General features: G+C 36.0%; 1 protein-coding gene across 7 annotated transcripts in view; it reads right to left on the bottom strand.

Moving 5' to 3' along the window:
* CSMD1 (CUB and Sushi multiple domains 1) overlaps positions 1-12,131 on the bottom strand; it is a 1,150,295-nt gene that overhangs the window by 352,814 nt on the left and 785,350 nt on the right. For 6 of the 7 annotated variants that reach the window (XM_048078081.2, XM_048078083.2, XM_048078082.2 and 3 more), the window contains 2 exons: positions 10,220-10,344; positions 5,188-5,309 (listed from right to left, as the gene is read on the bottom strand). In XM_048078081.2, coding sequence (XP_047934038.1) covers positions 5,188-5,309; positions 10,220-10,344 — 247 coding nt within the window. Of the gene's footprint in view, positions 1-5,187; positions 5,310-7,386; positions 7,923-10,219; positions 10,345-12,131 lie in introns of those variants that run through there. The other variant, XM_048078085.2, reaches the window with a different exon arrangement.

Genomic DNA, 12,131 nt, shown 5'->3' with positions numbered 1-12,131 from the left:
GAAACTGGACTATGAGATGGGGCTGAGAGAATCAAAAAGAGAAACGGCAGTAACTTTTCCAGGAATGCACAAGAAATAAATGATATCATCAGATACTCCTCCACTGCTGAGATAGCTTTCCCTAGCTAAATGAAAGTCAAGGGAGCCATCTTGCATAAAGTACAGGAATTTGTATACTAATGGGATTGCTTCTTTGTGAATAACCAAGGAGGCTTCCACATTATACACAGGAGAGCTAGCTAACATTTCATCCTCTACAGCAAGTCAAAAGTCAAAGGTCCTTAGTAAACTAAAGACAGGAGGAGGTAGATATGGTAATATAGGGCTGCAACACTTGAAAGGATCTTCTCAGGACTGCGTTCAGCGCTTTTAATTGTGCCAAGTCTTAGGGACTTTCTTTAGGCAGACGTACACCACGTATCTCTACTCACCCCACATTTCTATGCTTTCAGGAATAGATTTTTCATATTTAACTTCAGTTGGTAAGTTAGGAGCCTAAAACCCTGTAGGTACATCTTAAATGTAGACATGGTGGGAGGCCAAGGTGCCCCACGAGAGGGCACACAGACCTGCCCCATAGTACAAAAATACCACCCGTTTTGGCTTGCTATAACAGGAATACCCTTTTCAACCTAATGTTTCACTGATTTAGTACAACTGTTTTGTAGGTAGCATATCAAAACAGAAGGGTAAAAAAAAGAAAAAAGTTTTTTTCAAATATTTTACAGTAACAAATATTTTCTTAAAACCCCAAATGTGCACAAACTACTGAGCACATTTAAAAATGGCACAAAACTCAGTTTACACTTTGTGAAAGACAAAAGAGTATACAAAACTATGCTTTCACCTTTTTCCCAGTCTGTTAATCTATACTGGGACTTATGAAACAGAAATAGAGCAAAGCACTAGTATGAGCCTGTATATTGTCAACAAACAAAAATGTACTGTAAGTAGTTCTTAGATCTATACATTTTTAGTGATTAAGGTTTTTGCTGCTCAAAACTCTGTAGTACAGAAAAAGGACAGTTTTAGGGAGAAAAATCAATACTATGGCAGCACTCTGGTACTCTCTGTAGAGATGAGATAGATGATACTCAGCAAGATATTCCTACCCAGGCCAGAGAAGTGTATGAGACTGCAAGTGCTGTAGATGTCAGACATGTTAGTAAACATCCTATTACTTGTGGCAGCATGGTCTGACCAGACACTGAAAGAAGAGGTGCCCTGTCTGTAACAATGCTTTGAAGAAACAGGCTATTTATGGGTAGGCTTTCTAAATAACACTCCAATATTAAACAATGCACAGTAATGCCATTTAACTGGAGCACACTGGTCTATTGACACAAAGGTTCTGAATTCATTGCAAATTATTGCCTCCTATTTACACAGAAGTAAGAATCTGAGGAATTGTACGTTTTGTACAAGTTAAAACAAGGGACTTCAGCAATGGATGAGATCTAAGCTACCACAAGCTTTGAACCAATCCATGAACTAGCAAGATCGTCTCATTAAAAAAAAAAAAAAAAAGGCAAAAAAAGGTTATTATATGCTACTTAGTAAGACTGCTGTTTCAGAGCACATTGCAAGAACAACTTATCTCAAAAGAAGTTATCTCAAAACCAAGCTTAACTATATTTGTATTCCCTATCTGTGAACGAGGGAAGGTTTTCCCAAGTAATAATGTTCTCCTAAAGTTCCCCTACTATGTGCTTTGAAAGGCAATAAATCAGAAATATCTTCTTATATTAAGGTGTATGCCAAGTTTATTCTAAACACTGAGGACTCAGCTCTACAGAAGTGTACATGATGCTTCCCTTATTCCCTGTAGTTCCGGGGTTTTCAGTTTGGGCAACTCCAGTGAACACCTAAGAAATAAAGCTGCCAGGTCCAAACAGATTTAACTTAATATCTATGCTTTGTACTGCTGAGAAAGTATATTATTCAGAAAAGAATAACAAACCCACCTGTAATTGGGACACCCTTCTTATTTAGAAGGTCATTAAACTAAGAACTATTGTAGTAGCCCATGTCATATCTACTACACATAACCCCAGTCAGTCAGGAAAATATTGTACTAGACTAGGAATCATTGCTGAAACAACATAAAACTCTGTCCCACCTATAGACAATCGATCTGAAAACCAGAGCCACTGCACCTAGCAGCATCGCCACAGAATAGTGAAAGCAGCAGGAGACCCAAGGCATTGTCTGTGTGTATGTGTGTATGTATGCACAGCCTGAGTCACACTTGCAACATACTGAAAACACTACCCTAACAAGAAAGATACAATGGCAACAGATCAGTAAGATCTCACAAGAGCATTCCAAAGAAACTGGTTATAAAAAGATGAGAAACTGCATAACAGAACAACTAAAACAAGGTTACCCAAAATTTGTATAACTTACAAGGTGTACTTGACAGACAGTCAGAAGGGCACCATAAAGCTGTATGTACAAGTACTAAGGCTCTAATAAAGGATTCAGTAGGATGCTGATCAGCAGCTACAATAGTGAGACCCAGAGGAAAGGAATAAATGGTATGGGAGGAAAATCAATGCTTCAAAATAAACAGAGCACTAACAGAAATACCATACCGTTGAACAGGAGAAGAACCAAAGTTAATTTAGAATTGTGTTGAATAGTTAAAGGCAAATAAATGTTAGAAAAATGTCTAACTAATAACGATCTTGATGTTTGGTTAAGAACTGCAACTATATGACTGTCCCTGCAGGAAGTTGAAATTGGCTTTAATTTTCCTTAATAGTCTCCTCCCACCAGCATCAGAATGCCGAGTTTGTAAAGTGTTGCATGTAATTTAAAAATATATATATATATTATTTAAAATATTCCAGCACATTATGTTCCATTCTTTTGTGCAAGTGCACCTCTTCAAATAGATGACATTCTTTACACTGCACTGAATGTCATGGCAAGAGGAAATAGTGCTTTATCTTGTAAAATGCTATGTATAAACTAACCAGAAGAAAGGACACAAATTCACTCCTACAATAAACCAAAACTAATTTAAAATACACAGTAAGATGTCATGAACTGTCTACATTCTTGGAAAATAAAATGAAGTACATACCCTAAGCATTTTCATAAATATTTTCAAACCTGAAGGGCAAAATAGTAGGCTTCTCAATATAGGCTTGGACCTTCAATACACCGTTCAAATTTCAAGAGGTCAGTCATTCGTAACTCCAACAAAAGTCAGGGATGAAATTCTGCACAACTTTCAGCACATCTTAAAATCAATTTATTCTTTTGGATGCCTGGAAATTATTTTTGTAATGGATTTTTTTTTTTTTATAGTTCACAGGTTTCAAAATACTAGCAAGATTATTACTACTGCTTTCAAAGAAAAATAAGTTCCATTTGACTCAGATAGTCTGTAAAATAAAAGCACTTTCCTTTATACCTTTTATTATCCCAAAGGAAGTGCGTTAACTCTAAATTTAGTTATTTGGGGATAGAAATCTCAATATATTAGATTTGTATTGATGCATACTAATAAAGATGACGTAGAAATTACGTGAAAGCAACTTATGTGAGGATACTGGATATCTTAAGCATGTGTGATTTTAAGACTGCACGTTCAGAGTTGTCATGGTCCTAAAACGAATATCTATCCTTCTGAGATGCATAAAGTGAAGACAAAGCTCTTCCTCTATTTCACTGCTATAAAAATCCAAGACTAATAAAATACATGTAATTCCCTATTACCCATCATGTCTGATAAACAGTTTGAAATTAAAAACCTTAAAGCTTAACATATTTTTCCTACATTGTGATTCTCAATTTGCCTGTTAGCAACGCTCTTTACCAGCTTCCAACCAGCTGGATTAAATAGTGTAGATTTCCCCCCCCCCCTCCGCAGTGAAAGCTTCAAGCCTTGTATTCATATCTCTTCATTTTGAACATAAGAATTGATCAGTTTGGGTAGGTAGCTCTTTCAGCGTATTCTTGTGACTGATAAACTATCAGCCTGCCCACAGAAAGCTACTTTGGAGTGCATTTTCAAGTCAATCAAATAGAGCAATAAATTAATTCACTCCAATGCTATTGAGATCTACCCTACTAAAATCTTAAACTGAGAGACAGTAATGTTGTATAAAATGAATAGAACTTAGGTATTTCTGTAGTAGGCTAAAGTCTGGTGCTTTTCACAAAAAATTCAGAACCTCCATAGAAAACATATATGCTATACAGTTTAATAAATAGCATGACAGAGTCTGTACCAATTTTTGTATTATTATAGTTAAACTCTCTTGCAACCAGCAAGCAGATAACTATCTTCATTTTACCACAAATATGAAAAACAATGCTTAATTAATATTTTTGAAAAGTCAAGAAAAGTAAAATTAGAATGAAACATTAACGAAACAGTTTTGAATAAAAACACCTCTAAGGTAGTGAGAGCCTGTTCTCTTAATATAAATTTCACATATTTTCTTTTAATGCAGAATTACATTTTCTCCTGTAAAATATATATTGCATTTTACAAAATAAAATAGAGACTACATACTACAGAACATAAACTGGAGTAGATGTGTTTGTCAGACATTTTTCATATTTAAGTGCTTATCCATATTTAAAAATGTTATGTGACTTAATAGTTTCTGTAAAATTTAATGACTTAAAAAAAAAAAAAATCAAAGTGCATTCATAAATAGTCACCTCTAATTGCCATACTGAATAAAATACAACAGTTCAGTTTGCAACTGGAAAACACCCTTCCCAGAGAAGTTCCTCTGCAGTAAAATGGTCCACAATGTGATAGTTTTATACTTTTGCCTGTTTTTCACGATATGTACCTTGTCGCTTTGCAATGTAATAAGAACATTTAACTATGGCCACTATTTTATGCAAAATCATTCATAGTTGTGAAGAGATTGAATGATGATTACATATCAAGATACAACTTGAAAAATCCATCAATTCATTTAGCAATATGTGATTTTGAATATGATTTTATGTATCTCATTTAAAAATCATTTATAATTTGGAAACTGTAACTGAGACCTATTACTCTGAGTGGACATTTTCACAGATATGAAAATGATTTTCTATTTTTTTTCTAGATCACTCTCACTGGTTCACACATCTGTTCAAATATGTTTGAAATAATTTTAAGACAGATCAAAAGTTCTTGAGTTTCAATTGAGACAAAGAAAAAAAGCATACCTTTTCTGGATCAGTTGTTGTAATGACCCACACACACTGTGCATTGTCTTCATATTGAACTGGATAATTTGGTGATGTAATAATCCCACTTGGTCCACGTAAATTAGAACCACATGTTCTAGCTAAAATGACAAACAGTGAATAAGATTATTTTAATTAAAACAACCAGTCAAAAGAAAACTTTATAAAACTGCCATAGCACTAATAACAACTTCTTATGAATGAATTACAATGCTGAAATATTCTAAAACATTCTTCCTTGGAAGATATTTGATCTAGTAAAAAAAAAAAAACTGAACATTTACATACAGAGGAAGGATACTGGCACTTTTCATTTAACCAGCCCAATGTTTACATATCTTCATTTTTGCTTTAGGCAAATTAATCTGAATTACCATACAAATATTGAAAGTTACTTTCCAAAAAGCATTAATGATATAATTTCTAAAATAGTCAAGCTTCCCAAAATATTTTAGTATCACAAGGTATTTTAAAAATACTTAATATGATTTCCAGAGAAATCAAATGGAGTTATGTAACACAAAATATTTTTAAAATTCTACTGTCTTGGGTTTGGTACCACAGCACTGTGGCAACACACTAAGAAAAAGCAAGTCTAAACCATACCATTTCTAAGTACTTAGATACCATGTATCTCCAAATACCTGAATTTCAGAACTTATTTGCATAATTTTTGATATAATTTAGACTCTTCGGTTACACAAGTTCCAACACTTGCAATAGGAATGACTACATTCCTTAATAAATGGTCATTCTTTTTTCCTGAATATTGGATTAAAGTACCTAACATAGTTTTGGTATTTTGGAAATTTTTACTTTTCATCTTTTCTGAAGAATTTCCTGAATTTTCTGAGGCATTTCCTTCCCTCTCAGACTTGCTGGGGGGAATAAAGTATCAATTGTGAGCATCATCTTAGACATTAATGGAAGTGTAACTGGTACAAATAGGAAATAATGAAACTACAGGAAAACTGCTTTCAGATTTTCTATCCTTCCACCACAGTCTGTTACCAGCCCTTGGTCCTTTGTGACTGACTAGACTTTGAGAACTAACTGTATAGTCCATTGAGTAAGATAAGAGTCAGTTTTCTGTGAAAATGTCTGGCTACCTTTATGATAGGGACTGTCCTAATGTAGTTCTATGAATTTCACTTCACGTTTAGATACATCACAAGGAAATCATCCATAATAATCTCAGTACAAGCCAAAACCAAAAAACCTTAAGCCACATAGATAATTCTACCAAAGTATCACTGAGGCTTATTAAACAGTTTGCTGTGCTTAGTGTGGGGAAAAAAAGAACTAATCGCATTTAAGTATCCCACTACATCTTGCCTCTTAGTTACCTCTAGCATCCCAGCTATCATACAATTATTAATTTAATTCATCCAGCACAAAGTACAGTAGGAACTAATCAGAGGTAAAGTTTAGTGACAACAAGCCTTCAAACACAGTTTGTACCATCTCTTCTACAGGCTTGGAAACACCTCCCTTTCTCTCAGATCTTTCTTTCGGTCAAGTTCTTACTCTCTTATCTGTCTCTTATTTGAGGTTCAGGAAGAAAAAAAAAAGGGGGGGGGGGGGAAGAAACAAGGAAGGAAAAAAAAAAAAAAACACAACACAAGGAAGAAATCAAGAAGTACAATTGAAGTTCTGCCTGGAGATCTGCTTAGGAAATGCAGTTACTGCAAAATATTACAGAAAAAAAATGTTAAATAGCCTTGTATATCATAGAATCATAAAAGTTGGAAAAGACCTTCAAGATCATCACCATGTCCCCAAGCACCACATCCAACCTCTTCTTAAACACCCCCAGGGATACTGACTCCGCCACCTCCCTGGGCAACCTGTTCCAATGGCTGACTGTTCTTTCTGAGAAGAAATGTCTCCTAATTTCCAACCTGAACCTCCCCGGCACAACTTGAGGCCATTTCCCTAGTCCTATCACTGATTATCTGTGAGAAGAGGCCGACCACCAGCTCCCCACAGCTTCCTTTCAGGTAGTTGTAGAGAAAGCAATAAGGTCTCCCCTGAGCCTCCTCTTCCCCAGACTAAACAACCCCAGTTCCCTCAGCTGCTCCTCACAGGACTTGTGTTCTAGGCCCTTCACCAGCTTCGTAACCCTCTGAACATGCTCCAGGACCTCAATATCCTTCTTGTACTGAGGGGCCCACTTACAATAATGTATTGCCATCAGGTTTCTGGGTAGAATTCAATAAAATGTGACCATTGACATTAGCACCATTTGGCTCCTGACGTTACTAACAGGCCTAAATTGCCCTGACCAGCTTCACCTAGGGCCTCCAACCACACCTGGCTGTGGGCCCTGGGGATCCGTTTCAGGGTGGGATTGGACTACCACTCTCTGCCTGAGCAACGCCTCACGAGTATCTGCCTGCAGCTCTGCTGCAGCAGTATTTGTACTCACTGACAGACTTTGTTGATCCTGACCCCAACCCATGGGCCTTTGTCCCTGACTTGCCTTGTCCCAGCCCTAGGGAAGTGGCTGGGATTGTAGTGGTGTCTTTGGGTGTCCTACTCCTGGGGCTGGGGTGGGCTCTGGCTGCTGGGCCCTGCTGAGCCCTGACCACCTCGGAGTGGTGCCATCCTGGCAGCCCATTGACAAGTACTCTCCTTAACATAGCTCCTGTTCAGAGTAAATAACGAAGGTGCTTGCTCATGAAAACACAGTTCCTGTGATTTTTGTTGTTGACTTTGTTAGTCACCAGGATAAACACAAAGTTCATCTTCTTCATTAAGTCTTTTAGGCTGCAAGTCATTAAGCCCACAGTAGTTGCATTTAGTTTATCAGCTTTTTCATGCTAAGTTGATGATTGGTTGCAAAATGTGACAAATAGTTTTGTATCATGTATTTTATTATTAAATGTTTGGTGTGAGCACCAGGAGTACAGGCATCTTGAAGTTCAGCAAGGGGATTGGGAATAATATGGCCTGCAAATAAAATTTGTATCTTTCAGTTCTCACCATCCGCAAATGTGCACCACAGGCAGTGTTGTAATATTGAACCAGAATTATACACCATTAAACAAAACAGAATTAAACAATATTACTGTGCTTAGAAAAGACAGAAATGACTTCCAGCAGCCGTCTAACAACCCTCAGACAGTTGTGAAATTTTAGCTCCAGTTTTGGAAGTATGTTTGAGGAAAGCAACTTGTTTTCTGGACTGAGGTTTTAATGGAGGTATAGGACTAATTTATTCTATTTTGTTAGCAGTTTACTAGAGGCAGTAAAGCATAATAGAGATATTTGCAGATAATAAATTGGAAGGAACAGAAAACACTAGTAACAACACACAGATAATTCAGAAGCAAATAGACCCTTTTTGCTGAGCATTATTTTTGCCATGCATAAATTACTTCAGCTCATTTCTACAGTGTATTAACAAGCAAGAATAAATTCAGGAGAGAGAAAAAACAAAACACAAGAATGAACAGTGGAGTTCTGTGGATGCATTATTCTACATTAGTGTGAAACCAATTACTAAGAGAATATATTTAGATTTTTTGTTTATAATATAACATTATGTTTTAGATATTCACTCTTTACATGAATGTGCCTGTATAACATTACCCATGTTACATAGCTTGTAATAATTTATTTTATATAATAAATATATATATATATCATACATATATAATATAATTTTATAAAGTCTCTTATTGAGCTTTTATAGACTTCTGTACTGAGTCTGGCTGGAATGGAGTTAACTTTCTTCATAGCAGCCCATGTGGTGCTGTTTTAGATTTGAGAATGGAACAATGTTGATAATACACCAGTATTTGAGATACTGCTGAACAGTGCACAGCATCAAGGCCTTTGCTGTTCCTCACTCTGCTTCCCTATCACATGAGCTGGGAGGGGGAAAGAGGTTGTGAAGCGATAGAACCAGGACAGGTGACCTCAGCTGACTAAATGCATATTCCATAGCATATGATATCATGCTCTACAACAAAAGCTCAGGGAAAGGAGGAGGAAGCAGGCACTTTTGTGGTTATAACATTTGTCTTCCCAGGAAACTGTCACTTGTGCTGAGGCCCCGCTTTTCAGGAAAGTAGCTAAACATCTGCCTGTCAGTGGGAAATACTGAATAAATTCCTTATTGCACATGCAATTTCCTTCCATGTGCAGCTTTGCTTCTTCACCTGTTAACCAGTCTTAATATCCATCCACAAGTTTCCATCCTCTGGGAGAGCAAACTTAAGGAAGGGGTAAAAAAAAAAAAAAAAAACTGCTGTGCCACAGCAGCTGGAGGACAGGAGTGAGAGCGAATCAGCCCTGCAGACCCCAAGGTCAGTGCAGAAGGAGGGTAGGAGGTGCTCCAGGCATGGAGCAGCAGTTCCCCTGCGGCCTGTGGAGAGCCCCTGGTAGAGCAGGCTGTCACCCTCCAGCCCATGGGTCCCATGGCAAGAGCATATCTCCATGCTGCAGCCCAAACCCATGGAGGGGCCCACAGAAAAACAATGGTGTCCCCGCACATCAAAGGGGGGGGCGAGGGGGGCTAGCATTTACAAATCAGAAGGCTAGGTCATTTGTAAGGTTCAGAAAAACAGAGGGAAGAGAAGGGAAATTACAAAAAAAAATAGGTAGACTATGTGAGTGTCTGGGATAGACAGAAACACAGTATGATTGAGAGTTGCTCCTATTCAGGACTTCAGTTTGAAAAATTTAACCTAAACCTAACTAATTAGTCAAACTGAACTAGTTCTACTTAAAATGTTTAACATGGTAAATTGATTATAGAAGAAGTAAAATGTTAAACTGTTAAAAGGGAATTAGCTCTTTAATTTTGTTTCTGCATCTTTGCTCATCAACTTTGTTAACAGGTTTCAAGCTACAGAAAGATCTTTGAAAATATACTGTTATATATACATGTATATATATATAATAATTTGTGCTTTCTTTAAAGCATCATTCCATTGCATTTCTAAACAGAAATTTTAAATTACCTTTCCACACTTTAGAAAAAATGCCCAAGAACATCACCTACCTCGGCAAATTGGCCTGTGGTCACTCCAGGCAGCCAGTGTATCTGTCACTCTCTGGCAAGTGATGCTCTTAGAACCTTGCAGCACATAATTATCTTCACATGAAAACTGTACGCTTGCACCCACCCTGGTAGAAAAAGGGGAGGAAGAATGGAAGAATTAAAATATATTCTAATATCACAAAAAAAAAAAAAAGTGCCACCAAATGACCACATTTCCAGGTCCAAATGAACAAATTAGGGTGGGAAATAATTCTACTTCATCATTACTATATATATATATTAAAACAAGCAAACAAACAAAACATCTTAAACTATAGGGAATGGCTCCACTGTATTCACTTTCTCCACCATTTAAAGAAATAAGGTCAGGAATATAAAGCAATTGTGATACTAAGTTTCATCCTTTAAACAATGACTTCAAAGAATGCATCAAGACATACATTTGTTAACGAAATGTATAATCACTGTTCTTTCAAGCAAGAAAATTTACTCAATGAATAATTTCAACCTCTCAATTTTCTCTAAAACCCATGCAGTTAGATATAGGATTTTGTTAACATGTATTACCAGGAAATATAATTTCAGTAAACTGTAGTACATGAAAAATTCTCAACTTTGTTGAAATTTCCTGCTAAAAACTATGTAAAATGCTAACTTCAGCATTTCTAATAGGAACTACTTAGGACTGAAGTACTGCTGATACACTTGCAACTCTGAAATTTTCTAACATTTTTTTTCTGAAGAATTTCATTCTGAACAATGATGACCAACATTTATGTAGAATTCATAAACTATACACTGTCACTGTATCTCAGTGTTTTCCAAAACAGTATTTAAATTTCTGCTTCCATTTATTTATTTCTGTCCCAAAGCATTCCAATTACTTGTGACATTCTTTGTTCCCCACCATAATCATCCTATTTGCTGTTAGCTTTCTTGCACTTTTAAGTTTGTATCTGTTAATCTCTTTGTGAACTAAGTGGTTTTAATAAAACGGATTTATCAGTCTGGCCCTTTTAGTCACTGAGTCGTAAACACCAAGGATGTTTAGGATGGATGCCAATCAGAAGGTCAGTGGTTAAAATTGTATTGTGGAGAGAAGTAAATATAACATAATTTACTAGCAGCCATCTTGTTTCTACCTTCAAGAAAAATTATGTTAGCTTTCCAGAGGACCCCCCAAAGACAAACTATATTGCTTACTATGACGTACTTCAACGATTCTTTCACAAAACTTTAAATAGATTATTTTTTAAAATTATTTTAAAATTTGAATGAGATGCTACAAATCTAGGAAAGCACTGGCCCCTTCCTTCTATATGTCATGGGAAATGCATGAAATCCTTGAAGACTTGAATAATTTTCTAAAATTTTATTTTATATTTGCCATAATCTACTGTCCTTTAGAACATTCTTAAAACCCTTGGAAGAAGTGACCAAGCATGATTCCAAATACATTTCTCAAATGAATAAAAACAAGGATAAACATGTATTATTAATAAACATATGGATACATAAAATTTTACTAGTTTAAACCACACACTTCGATGATTTAATTTGTTTTGTATTTATTTATATACTATATTGTATTTTTTTTCCAAATGTCTGGAAGTAGCTTTTGTCTAAGGACTAATAATGTGAGCTTCATATATTTTACACATTTCAAATATCTTTTGAAATGTTTGAGCAAAAGCTAAGTGACACACACGCACAAACCCACAACATGTTGACTGTAACATATTAAAAATAACCAAAAAATCCAGCAAAATCATCAAGTTGAAGAGCAAGGTAGAAACATGAAGTACTCAAAAGCTCCTCAGTGCTAGAGTTCAGGGTGGAGAGAAACTGGAATGCCAGCTAAAGGCATTAACATTTACAATCTTTTGAAACTTACGTCAAAAATTCTAATTAA

The sequence above is a fragment of the Anser cygnoides genome, chromosome 3, assembly GCF_040182565.1.
Source record: "Anser cygnoides isolate HZ-2024a breed goose chromosome 3, Taihu_goose_T2T_genome, whole genome shotgun sequence".
In the NCBI taxonomy this organism is placed as follows: domain Eukaryota; kingdom Metazoa; phylum Chordata; class Aves; order Anseriformes; family Anatidae; genus Anser; species Anser cygnoides.
Note: the sequence above shows the minus strand (reverse complement) of the source record. Positions and strands in the feature narration are given on the sequence as shown.